At 41.0% G+C, this 13,152-nt stretch overlaps 1 protein-coding gene across 2 annotated transcripts; it reads left to right on the top strand.

The window, feature by feature from the left end:
- The first annotated feature begins 140 nt into the window (after positions 1-140).
- On the top strand, positions 141-12,725 carry pfas (phosphoribosylformylglycinamidine synthase). Of its 2 annotated transcripts, none has more exons than XM_077585143.1 (26): positions 141-412; positions 1,097-1,216; positions 1,457-1,592; positions 1,963-2,068; positions 2,445-2,643; positions 3,856-4,102; positions 4,177-4,301; positions 5,183-5,311; positions 5,393-5,530; positions 5,603-5,731; positions 5,825-5,898; positions 5,977-6,133; positions 6,195-6,256; positions 6,470-6,631; positions 6,800-7,036; positions 7,392-7,622; positions 7,709-7,889; positions 7,957-8,040; positions 8,103-8,258; positions 9,268-9,390; positions 9,767-9,912; positions 9,986-10,193; positions 11,385-11,473; positions 11,613-11,877; positions 12,059-12,199; positions 12,274-12,725. In XM_077585143.1, the coding sequence occupies exons 2-26, from the start codon at positions 1,099-1,101 to the stop codon at positions 12,576-12,578; spliced, it is 3,948 nt and encodes a 1,315-aa protein (XP_077441269.1). In that variant the 5' UTR covers positions 141-412; positions 1,097-1,098; the 3' UTR covers positions 12,579-12,725. The 2 variants fall into 2 exon arrangements, with proteins under 2 accessions (XP_077441269.1, XP_077441268.1); XM_077585142.1 differs by having other exon boundaries at positions 144-412; positions 11,382-11,473.
- The last annotated feature ends 427 nt before the right edge of the window (positions 12,726-13,152 follow it).

Raw genomic sequence — 13,152 nt, 5'->3', positions numbered from 1 at the left:
ACAGTAAACTTTTTTATTATTACAATAAAATATTAGAACGTAATCCAAGATTTTGGAAAGAGAAAAAAACAGTACAACAATAATCAACCTTCAATTGAATTATTGGAGGCGAGATGAGGCCACTCAATCTCTCTCACTCTGTTGTGGCCCGTGATGCGTTCAAGTGTCACAAGGCAAAATTACCTCCCTCCTTCCCTCCTTCCCTCCTTGAGATAAACACTGCGCCTGCGCATTGCACCTCCGCGTCTCCCAGTGAAGTCCACGCGTATGTCACTCATTTCATCCGTTCTGTCAGCCACCGCCGCCGACGCCACACCACCGTCCACCGTCAACTCACCCCGTTCTCCCCTCTGCCGACTACGCGTCCCCTGTTTCGGGGACGAGAAGAAGAATAGCACACTAACACTTTGACGTAAGTTAGACAACTTTTGGGGGAGGACTAAGCTAGTAGCTAGTTTAGCTTCTATCGTTACTAATGGCGCTAAATTAAAACCAAAAAAGTAGGATACTGTACTGGCATTCGTTCTAGTTTATGATCCCAGTGGTAGTCACCAGCAACAGTAGAATATGTATCAATGTTGTACTGTGTAGAGAAAATGATGTGAAATCGTGTGTCTGTATGTGCAACTTTTGCCATCACGTGTGTGAGAGAGAGAGTTTGCGTGCGCGTGAGTTTGGTTGTGTATGGTGGAGAGAGAGAGAGACGTGTGTCATGCATGAAAACCACACTTGCACTATTGGAAAATGGACACTGCATTTGTCCTCAATGTGTATAATGTGGGGAACCCTGTGCAATCCCCGATTCATAATAGTAAGTCATGTGATTGATTGTAAATGTCCAATTTAAGAGTCCCAGTGCAGTATCTACTTGGACTGTGTCATGCTTGATGGAAGCTGATGAGATTATCATTTTTGACCCAGTCTACGTTGAGCTGATGTATTTACATCATAAAGAAAGCAGATAGCATTTTTTACAAAATTGTACATAAGTATTAGACATTTTACATAACACAATGATACAATTAAAGAATAGTGCTTCCCTAAACAGACTGGTTTCAACTTTTAAAAAGTTTTTCAACATTTTCATTTGTGTCAGCCATGGCAGTGGTGAGGTTTTACGGTGGTGAGGTGAAGGGGCGGAGCCTCCAGCAGGCAGCCAAACTCTACCCCCGGCTGTGCATCGCCACAGAGCTTTGCTACAATGTGGAGCTGACAGGTAAGTGCTAAATAATTGTCAAATACCTGACATAACAGTAGACATATAAAGTCTACACACCCCTGTTCAAAGGCCAAGTTGTTTTTTTTTTAATAAAAAATAAAACACTTTGGAATTATATATCTTGGTCTCATTTTTATATCACAAAAACGTATCATTTGCACATGACTGTGTAGACTTTTTATAGACTATAATTAATAATAATTAATTAATTAATAGACAATAATGTGTATTTGGCAGGAAGCGACAGTCTGAGTGCAGAACACAAGGAGATCCTCGTCTGGCTGTTCCAACCTCCGCTGCAGGCAGAAATGCTCTGTGAGATGCCCAAACTAAAAGAGGAGGATGGGGCTACTCTGGTGGAAATCGGACCCAGGTACTCAAACCTAATGTCTCAAAAGTTGGACTCGATAATGAAAAAAAATATTAGATATAATTGTTAGAAAAAATACAAGCTACTAGACAAAATAAAGCTTACATGAAAAATACACAATAATTAAAACTAATGCAAATACTGTAATGTAAAAACAAGATTTTAGAAAATAGTACAGAAAATAAATGTGAAGATACAGATAAAACTACACATTCAACAAAATCTAAAAATATGAGACAAAAATATAGATAGTAAATAACTAAATCAAAATATTAGCCAAAAATAAAAATGTACTTTGCATTTTATTTTATTTTTTTACGTTTCAAAATGATTGCGATCATGTATTTGCTATATTGTTAATTGTACTCTTCAGGCTGAACTTCTCCACTGCGTGGTCCACCAACGCCGTATCCATCTGCCAGAGCGCCGGCCTCACCAAAGTCACACGTGTAGAATTGTCACGGAGATTCCTTATCAAGGTGAGCCTTCAATGAATAACAACATTATATTATATATTAATCAAAATTATTATGGCGAGTCTTGCACGATGGGCTTTCTGTTGTACAGTTACATGAAAATTACACAAGTATAAATAAAATCATGTTTGTATACTGTATGCGCTATTATTATGTTCAGCCGCCATATAACGGTTTATCGTTTGCTGCCCCGTTATATCGCAGATTTTCAATCGATTTTATTTTTTTAGGGCTTTTTCCAGTTAACTTATTTATCAGAATGCCCTTGCATTTGGGAAAGGAGAGCCACAGACCACCAATGCACGTTTTCAGCCCTTAATATATTTTAACAGCGCAATGAATGCTAACATGTTGCTTTCTTTGTCTTCTCCTCCTCAAGTCGAAGGACAACAGCGACACGGCTGAAGTCCAGAAGGACGTGAAGAATCTGATAATCCTCCTGCATGACAGCATGACAGAGTGTGTTTATGAGCACCCCATCGCCACCTTCGCCGTGGATGCGCAAGCACAGTCAGTGTTTGAGGTGGACGTCCTGGGCCATGGCCGAGCAGCTCTAGAAAAGGCCAATGACCAGCTGGGTGAAATGTCCTTTGATTTCTTTATATAGTAGTTTCTTCTCTTTTTAGCATACACATCAACTTTTGGTCTCAGTCTGTTGGTGGAGGTAATAGTGTCACATGAAGCACACGCTAATGTTATTACTGGTCACACCACTGCCATGCTTCTCATTATCTTGCTCGTGCTTGTGTGTGACACCACATGGGAGCAACCATGAATATGACAATTTGCATGACACTCACTGGATGCTCAAAAACATTAAGAACATGCACTAATATTAGGAAAAAAATACTGGACAAAAATATTTGAAAATAGTGTAAAAAAAAATATTAGACACATTATGCAAAGATATATGAAGATGAACCATACACAAATATTGGAAAAATATGAGACCAAAAAATTGGATGAAAAACACATGAATAAGACAAACAAAATCCACAAATATTGGAGGAAAAAAAAACAACTAAATATCAGTGGAAAAAATGCAAGAATCTTAGACAAATAAAAATTTATTTGACAAATACAATCATGTTAGACAAACAATATACATAAAAATACATTATATGACCAAAATTAAGAAATATTAGTGTGAAAATTACACATTTGGTACAATAAAAAAATATAAAATTCTGGGAAAAATAGTAAAAACATGTTTTTTTAAATTATGATTGAATACTGTACTACAAAGTACAAAAAATATTATATTAGAAAATAAAAACAATTATACAAAACCTTAGAAAATATATTGACATTTTAAAAAAATCGAAAATATTTTAAAGCTTTACAAAATTAGACAAAGCTTTAAAAAAAAATACCACATTATTAGATTGTTGTTTTTTGTAGAAAAGCACATACAGTGTCAGAAAAAATAGTAGAAAATACAAAAAAAACAATTTAAAAATATAGTGAGACTTGACAAATATGGCAAAATATTAAAACATTAAAGCAATTTGTTAAAAATTGATATTCATGCCAATTTTCTTTCTTAATGCTTCCATGCTTATAATGTCCCTGCCTGGGATGTGTGTGTGTGAAATAAATATACCTAGTCAAATGATGTGAATTTATTTAAAATATTTCTTGAGCACATTGAAATTACAAACCATAGAGGGAGAAAAAACACTCACCCAGAACACAAGTTTTTTTTTTTTTTATGTTATAACATCCAAAATAAACAAATATGGATTCAAAGAAAAACATAAGTGAGGGTCTTGTGCCTATGTGTCACGCAGGTCTGGCCTTTGACGCCTGGGATCTCGACATGTACACTGCGATGTTCCAGAAGATCCAGAGGAACCCGACCAGCGTGGAGTGTTTCGACCTGGCCCAGTCCAACAGTGAGCACAGCCGTCACTGGTTCTTCCGGGGCCGCATATTCATCGACGGGCAGGAGCAGAAGGAGACGCTTTTCCGCCTCATCATGGACACGCAGACGCACAGCAATGGCAACAATGTCATCAAATTCTGCGACAACAGCAGGTAGGACACAAGCGAACGAACAAGACGCTGAGTGTTTGTGAGCTGCGTTAGTGTGTGTATGTGTGTGTGTTTAGCGGTATCAAAGGCATGGAGCTTGAGGGCATCTACCCCAAAGACACTTCCCAACCTAGTCCCTATGAAACGCGCCGGTCACTGCGACATGTCATCTTCACTGCCGAGACGCACAACTTCCCAACAGGTCAGATCATTTAAGGTAGTGTTTGCAAATGTTTTTTGAACCAGGGCTCATATTTCACACGAGAAAAAAAAAACTCATGGCGAAAACAAAAAGTATATAGAGTGAAACCCAGCTTTCCATGGGAGTTGCATTCAAGACCCACCTGCAAATGGTGAAAATCTGCTTTCTAGAAAGACCGTATAAAAAAATTGTTTTACCTCTCCCACACACATTAAACACATTTAAACCTTTTTAAACACACACTTTTAAATTTTTCTTTCTTACCAGCTGATCTCACTCTCTCACACAATTTTACAAATAAGATGACAAGTGTGCTTTCTTCAAGCTGTTTTTGTCAGTTTTGGTTGAAATGTACAAAAACTGACTTATACAACAACATAGGATTAAATGTTGTTTAAACACCAAACTGCTTAAAGAAACAATATAAATTTTGACTAATCAAACTCTACTAGCTTTATTACTACAATTACACATCAGAAGAAAAGAAAACAAGTTATGATTATTTAGAAAAAATACAACAAAATATTAGAAAATAATACAAATACAAAAATACATCATTCCAAAATTAAAAGTTTTAGAAGAAAATACAAAATTAGACACGATTATGAAAATACCAAAAATAATACAGGAAAGATTTTAATATTAGATATGAAAAATTTAAAAAAAATCTTTAAATCATAGGGGGGGGGGGATTACACATTAGAGGAAAAATATTACACCATTATATTCAAAAACGAAAAAAAATATAGAAAAAAAACTTTTGATGGAAAAATATACCTAAAATTTAAAAAATGCAAATCTCAGAGAAATGTCATCAGCATAACATTTCCCTTTATAAATACATTTAAATCCATAAGTTTCTCTTGTGATTAAATGCACAGGCGTCGCCCCATTCAGTGGTGCCACCACGGGCACCGGGGGCCGCATCCGAGACGTCCAGAGTGCTGGGCGGGGAGGCCACGTCATCGCTGGCACTGCCGGATACTGCTTTGGCAACCTCCACATACCAGGTCCAAGATTTACCTGCTTTCAGAGCCACTGGAATTTGTTCCCTGACCGCGCAATTTAACGTCTCCCGTCGTGCTCTGCAGGTTACGTGCTTCCCTGGGAGCAAGACGGAGACGGGTGGGAGTACCCCACCAGCTTCGCCCCACCGTTACAGGTGGCCATCGAGGCGAGCGATGGCGCTTCGGATTACGGCAACAAGTTTGGAGAGCCGGTTCTGTCAGGTAGGTAGACGAAACATAAGCACACACAAATGTGAAGCAAAAAAAAAAATGGCCTGATATTTTATTTGCTAGGATTCGCCCGTTCCTTTGGCATGCGACTGCCCAATGGGGAGCGGAGAGAGTGGATTAAGCCCATCATGTTCAGCGGAGGGCTCGGTTCCATTGAGGATGCACATGTAAAGAAAGAGCAGCCTGAGAAAGGTCAAGTTAGTTTTTACATATATAATAAGTTAGTTTTTACATATATAATATATTTATTAATTTGATGTTCTCTCTGCTGCATTCATCAATCAGGAATGGAAGTGGTGAAGATCGGCGGCCCGGTGTATCGAATCGGCGTGGGAGGAGGAGCGGCTTCCTCTGTTCAAGTACGGCCACTAAAACCTCTGATGTGTGATGATCAATTGCTTGAAATGAACACTTACATTTTTTGGGGCATCCGGCAGGTGCAAGGCGACAACTCCAGCGACAGAGACCTGGGCGCCGTGCAGCGAGGAGACGCCGAGATGGAGCAGAAGATGAATCGAGCTCTGAGGGCCTGCCTGGAACGACACGGCGGGAATCCCATCTGCAGCATCCATGACCAGGGAGCGGGAGGGAACGGTAGGACGGATTGTACCCATGGTGATTTAATGGTACAATTCACAATTTTTTTAATTTCCAGGAAACGTTCTAAAGGAACTGAGCGAGCCTGCTGGTGCTGTTATCTACTGCAGCCGATTTAAGGTGAGGTTTAGTGGGAAAAAAATCATGCAAAACCTCAGAGGTACTCTAAGAAGCAGCAAGAAGCAACTACACAACAATCAGAAAAAAAATTCTGGAATTAGAACAGATTGATTTTGGTTGTATTCATTTTAATGGGAAACATTGTTTCGGTAAAAAAAATATTTCGGTTCTATGAAAAAATTAATATACTAAACGGTTTGTTTGTCATTTCAGAAAGGCGATCCAACACTGAGCGTGCTGGAGTTGTGGGGGGCCGAGTATCAGGAGAGCAACGCCCTGCTACTGCGCCCGTCAGACCGCTCCTTCCTGGAGAGGGTATGCCAGCGGGAGAAATGCCCTGTGGACTTTGTGGGGAACATCTCCGGCGACGGCAAGGTGTGCTTGAAGGAGACATTTTATGCCTTTTTTTTTTTTATTATTATTTTAATGTTTAACAATATAAAACTGCCCCCTGATGTCTTAACATATCTGTGACATTTGTTGTCAAAATACCCAAGAATCAATTAATATAGTATTAAAAACACACCTTATGCCCTCCCTCAGATTGTGCTTGTGGACGACGAGGGCACAGATGGCGAGCCAGTCGGCAACGCGCGTCATCCCGTGGACTTGCAGCTTGAATGGGTGCTCGGCAAAATGCCCCAGAAGGAATTCAAGATGGAGCGCTTGAGCCCCGTGCTTCGGCCGTTGCTTCTTCCCACCGGGCTGATCGTAAGAGACGCCCTGGAGAGAGTTTTACGCTTGCCGGCTGTCGCCTCCAAACGCTACCTAACCAATAAGGTTTGTTCTTGTTACTTCTCCTCAGATTGAAATAAGACGTCAACCAAAAAACAAATAAGTGATCGAAAATTGCACCATTATTTGATGATTATTATAGAAAAGCTGATTGATTTGAGTCATTGCTTGACTTTAGTATCAACTTTGTAACAATAGAGGGTGCTAATAGAATGAAAGGGCAAAAATCTTATCACCTATTCTTGTGCTCAAATTTGTCAAATCGTAGTTTTTCCCAGCCCTAATCTAATATGATTAAAAATAATTGCAAGTAATACTACTCAAGATAACCCAGCAAAAATATGAACCATCACCCTCAAAATACAAAAATCAATCAATTGATCCCCCTTTGTGACTTCAGGTAGACAGGTCCGTGACGGGATTGATCGCCCAGCAACAGTGCGTGGGCCCCCTTCACACGCCGCTGGCGGACGTGGCCGTGGTGGCCCTGTCGCCGTTGGGCCTGCAGGGGGCAGCGACGGCCATCGGCGAGCAGCCCGTCAAAGCGCTGGTCAACGCGGCGGCGGGCGCTCGCATGGCGGTTGGCGAAGCGCTCACCAACCTGATGTTTGCCAGAGTCACCGCGCTAAAGGTGAGCAAACGCACCAGCATGACAAAATAATAAACATACCACTATAGTTTCTGTCTTCTGGAGAGAAAAAAATGCTTGGGTTTTAGGATGTGAAGTGCAGCGGGAACTGGATGTGGGCCGCCAAGCTGCCCGGCGAGGGGGCGCTCCTTTGGGACTCGTGCCGAGCCATGTGTAAGGTGATGGGGGAGCTGGGAGTGGCCATCGACGGCGGCAAGGACTCGCTGAGCATGGCCGCGCGTGTGGGGAAGGAGACCGTCAAAGCTCCAGGTATGCTCTCAAATGTTCCGGACCAAATAAGACAATACTGTACGTGCTAACATTGCTTGTGTTTCAGGAGCTCTGGTTATCTCGGCCTATGCCGTGTGTCCGGACATCAGTGCCACCGTCACGCCTGATCTTGAGAATCCAGATGGCAAAGGTAACACACACACACAATACCAAATATGTGTTCTAGCCTTGACCCTGGACTCGTGTGTGCAGGTGTGCTGCTGTGGGTTCCTCTCAGTCCGGGGCAGCACCGTCTGGGCGGTTCGGCTCTGGCTCAGTGTTACGCTCAACTGGGAGATTGTTCTCCCGACATGGAGCAGCCACATCTCCTGGCTGCCTGCTTCAACACCACTCAGACGCTCATAAGTGGTTAGTTTGCAATTCGAAAAATCATCATTTTGTCGCGACATTTTCTTTCAACGTAAAGTTTACATATAAGATTTGAAGACAATTTGATTAACAATGACTTTTTTTTCTCTTTTTTTTCTGGAGAGCTCAGTATTGTTCATTCGGTAATTTTACCGATTTGACATGTCATCATCATTGCTCTTTTTTAAATTATTTTTTTTATTTTGTATGTCTGTACATGCGTGTGAGTGTGTGTGTGTGTGTGTGTGTGTGTGTGTATTCATTAGTTCACCTAAAACCTATTTAAAAATCCCATACCGTTCACCTAAACCGAACACTTCCAGCCAGAGTCGTGAGGCCGTCAGGAGACCCAAGGAAGGACCAAAGAAAAGAAAAGAAATTTGATTAACAATGTAATTGAATGTATAATGTTTTTTAAATGAAAATATCAATAATATTGGTAGAATTTGAGGGATTAAATCATTAAAAGCAATGAATTATTTTAAGGTGTTTCGTTTTTTTTATTGTGAATCAATTAATATAATAAAAATAAAATGTAAAATATAATAGATGTAGTCATAATTTCAAAAATAGTGCCAAGATAAGTAAAAGAAAAGAAAATCTACATCTTAAAAGCCTGTAAAAAATTTAATAAAACAAAAGGAATTTATTATTTCAAGCGGTGTCTTTAAGTCAGTAAATATTAGAATCAATCAATGTAATTAAATGTGTAGTAAAAACATTGGTAATAATGGAAAATTTAGAGGTTTTAAGACAGGTCTAATTGCATGTTTCCATAAATGTCAGTATCATTTGATAGTTACAAAATACAAATAAATAAATACATTAAAATAGTGAAATAACAAAAAACACATTTAGAGGATTTGATGTATCAATTTTAATATAAAAAGATAATTAAAATGTATAATGTTAGGGGAGAAATTGTGTTTTCAATTTAAAATTGAATGAATAATAAAATCTAAATTTGGCCAAGATTGCTATTGACTCGCTGCAATGTGCGCTCCCTCAGATCGTCTGCTGAGCGCAGGACACGACATCAGCGACGGAGGCCTCATTTCCTGCTTACTGGAGATGGCGTTTGCCGGAAACCGCGGCGTGGATGTGGATGTGCCGTCTCTGGAAGCCCCGGGAGGTAAGTTGGATGGATGATGGCCACTTCATTAGCTTCTCTGAAATTTTTGTAAAGGCACAATTTTGCATCGACTCTTTTATTATTTGTCCATAGGTCATATTTTGGGACTCAACAGTGATATTTGATTTTTTAAATAAAAAAATGGTAAAATGATGAATGAACATGAAAAATGTAAATTAGTAATCCCATTTAAAAAAATATAATGCATGTAATTATTGAAACATTCACATTTTGCAGGACACTTGATAGTATGAATGCTTGGTGGGCCGGAATAAAGAACAAAGCAAGCCATATGTGGTCCCCTGGCCATACTTTGCCCACCCCTGCATTAAGTTCTGCAAGTGTACCTAATGAAGTTTCTCGATCCTCTTTCCAGTCATGGAGTTGCTCTTCAGTGAAGAGCTTGGTCTGCTTCTGGAAGTGTTGGAGCCCGATGAAGAAAACGTATGCCGCAGATTCCTTGACGCCGGCGTTGCCTGTCATCGCATCGGCCAAACTAGCGGCTTCGGCCCCGAGGCCATGGTGAGACTTCCTCCTACTTCCTCCTGATGTTTGCCGTCTTCACTTCATGTCTATCACACTCCACCATCACCAGGTGACGGTGCGCGTGGACGGACAAGAAGTGCTGAGGGAACGCTTGCCCGTCCTCCGAGCATTGTGGGAGGAGACCAGCTTCCGGCTGGAGCGCCTGCAGGCCGACGGGCTGTGCGTTCAACAGGAAGAGGAGGGGCTCGCCAGGAGGACGCAGCCTAGCTTTAAAGTCACTTTTGACCCATCTGAGATGCCGCTTTGCAAGCAGCCAGGTAAGACTGACCTGCATCCAATATGGGATTCATTTCAGACTCAAAATTGTACATTGGTGTGAATGTGTTTTTTTTTCTTTTTTGTCTATATGCCCTGGAATTAACTGGCGACCAGTCCTGGATGGACCCCACTTATCTCCCCAAATGTCAGCTAGGATTGGCAACATGTATCAAACATGACAGCATTTTGTAAAATATCAAGTAATATTATATTTCTGTGCCCTCTCCATTACATGCCTGCCATGCATCATTAAAAGGCTGAGTAGTTTTATTTTGGGGTATATGCCACAGAGGAGGCGAGACTTCCGGGTTTACACACCTCAGCTTTTTTTCCGTTTCCTGTTTGCGACGTGTGGGCCGCGTCCCAGTTCTTTGCGCCCCTCGGTTTGCGAGTGTGTAGTGTGTCTGTCTCAGTTGTCCGAAGCATTTCAGAGAGTTGAGACGCCCTGCGCGCTCCAGCCGATGGGCGGGAAGCGCGCGATTGGGGGGTGAAGGGGTGGGGGTGCGAGTGTTGGAACGCGGCCATCAGTGGCTGGAAACGAAGCTGATGTGTGAAATCGGAAGTCCGTGGCATCCACCCCATTATTAAGTGGTTAACTCATTTTTTTTTTACACATGTATAACAGTTAAAAATATTTTTATTTAATTACATTATAAGGGTTTTGAGATGGGAGGGGAAAACGGCAAAATTACTGCAACAAATATTGGATATTTGGCCAAACAAGATCTATCATGTAATATCTTAACATTATTTCATGTTCCACAAGATCTAATTGGGATAAGGGGTGTAACGAGCAATTATGTTAATAATCGCTTATTTTGTTGACTAAATAATTTTAAAAAGTTTTAATTTCGCTGCCTATATTAAAAAACTGGAAATTATTTCAAATTGACAGTGCAGAAAAGATAGATAGATAGATAGATTGATTCTTTTAGGGGTTTGGTCCGTAACATGTCAGAAAATCGTCAAAAATTGATCATTGGTTTGCAAAGTAAAAGCAGTTTTATTTTTGATTCACAAAGATATTAAGTCTGCATTCATGGAGCACTCAAGAATATTTACTCTTGAGAGGCTGAAATTCCAAAGATTTTGACCATTTTAAAACTAAACAAGGTCTCTAAGTATAATAATTATTGCTTAATTTGATAATTGATTAGTTGTCTATTTCTGCATGTGTTTTGTTGTAGCAGCAGTGCAGCCTCGTGTGGCCGTGGTCAGGGAGGAGGGAAGCAACGGGGATCGAGAGATGTCGACCTCGCTCCATATGGCGGGATTTGAGGTTTTCGCTCTTCTTAACGCAGTCCAACTTTAGTTTACAACAAGATTCTCAAACAAATATAGCTTCGGCTCACAAATTATCCTTCATTTGGCAAACAGTCAAAGCATCATTTTTTTCCTCTCTTTCCTCTGGTTTACAGGTTTGGGACGTGAACATGCAAGACTTGTGCTCCGCCGCCATCACACTGGAGCCGTTTAAGACCATCGTGTTCGTGGGAGGCTTCAGCTACGCCGACGTGCTGGGCTCGGCCAAAGGTTGGGCCGCCACTGTGGCCTACAACGCCGCCGCCAAAGCCCAGTTTGAGCGCTTCCGACAGAGGGCCGACACGCTGAGCCTGGGCGTGTGCAACGGCTGTCAGCTGCTCGCTCTGCTGGGCTGGGTGGGAGAGAGCCAAGATGGCGCAGGTGATGTACACTGGCGTGCGTCACACTTAAAATATCGTCTGATCGGTTATCAAAATTATGTTGGGGCTAAATATGGCATCAACTTAAAAAAAAAAATCCATATTGGGGTCTACACGTGACCATTGTAAAATATTCAATTTGCCTTTTCAATATTTTATTTTAGTTTGTTTCTGTCCTCCAGCATCCGACGTGGTTCTGACCCACAACAAGTCTGGCAGATTTGAGTCTCGCTTTGTCACTGTGGGGATCCAGGCGTCACCGTCAGTGTGGCTGACTGGCATGGAGGGCTCGGCTCTGGGCGTGTGGGTGGCTCACGGAGAAGGTACTTTGCCGACCGAGCGCTTGATCCGTTGATCCACCCTAGAACTCAATTTCACAAATTTTTTCCCCCCATAGGTTTGATGCAGTTCCGTAACGCCCAGGTTCTGGATGACATCACCTTGGGCAGTCTGGCCCCGATCCGTTACCTGGATGATGACGGACGGCCCAGCGAAGAATATCCCCTGAATCCTAACGGCTCGCCGCGGGGCGTGGCGAGCCTGATTTCCCGGGATGGCAGGCACCTGGCCATGATGCCCCACCCGGAGCGATGCACGCTGGGCTGGCAGTGGCCGTGGGCGCCCCGCAGCTTCAGGCCGCAGCTGCAGACATCACCCTGGCTGCGCATGTTTCGTAACGCCGCCGCCTGGTGCAGCCAATAACGCTGAAAGCACCTTTTGTTTTTGTTTTCTCACAATGTTACTACTGTACTTTTTTCTGCTTTTTTAGGATTTTTTTGCCTTTAAAAAAACTAGATTTTGATTTAGTTGTCTAAATGAAACAAACACATTAAAGAACTTACACTATTATCTAACATTTTATTATCACTTGGTTGGTGGGAAAGGAGTGCCATATGGAGGACGTGTGAAAGATCAAAATGGAAAACTTACCAAATTAATTTTCATAGACCTGATTATACTGAAATCACTTAGTCACTTAACTAGAACCTGTCTGACAAAAACAAGTCGGCTAAATGATCTCAAAATTATAAAAAAAAATGTTATGATATGGTAAAAAGAAAAAAAAACACACATTGAAAATGTATTTTATTTAAAAAAAAAATAGCTTAAGAAATGCAAAATCAAACTATTATTGGTCAAATAAAGTTAATAATAATAATTTAATAATAATAAAAAAATATATATAATATTTTTTAAAAAGTTATGAATTTAAATGAATTAAAACATTTAACCCCTGGGCGTTATTTTATTTTGAAATGGCTTGGTCAGAACCAAC

This window comes from Vanacampus margaritifer, chromosome 13, assembly GCF_051991255.1.
Source record: "Vanacampus margaritifer isolate UIUO_Vmar chromosome 13, RoL_Vmar_1.0, whole genome shotgun sequence".
Classification (NCBI taxonomy): domain Eukaryota; kingdom Metazoa; phylum Chordata; class Actinopteri; order Syngnathiformes; family Syngnathidae; genus Vanacampus; species Vanacampus margaritifer.
The sequence above is the reverse complement of the archived record's forward strand: the minus strand, read 5'-3'. Positions and strand labels throughout refer to the sequence as shown.

What these genes read in the sequence shown, in the direction of transcription:
- pfas (XM_077585142.1), top strand. Translation starts at nt 1,099, where the DNA reads ATGGCAGTGGTGAGGTTTTACGGTGGTGAGGTGAAGGGGCGGAGCCTC. An exon ending in CTGGTGGAAATCGGACCCAG is followed by an intron (nt 1,593 to 1,962) that starts GTACTCAAACCT and finishes TGTACTCTTCAG; the next exon opens with GCTGAACTTCTCCACTGCGT. An exon ending in AGAGAGCCAAGATGGCGCAG is followed by an intron (nt 11,878 to 12,058) that starts GTGATGTACACT and finishes TCTGTCCTCCAG; the next exon opens with CATCCGACGTGGTTCTGACC.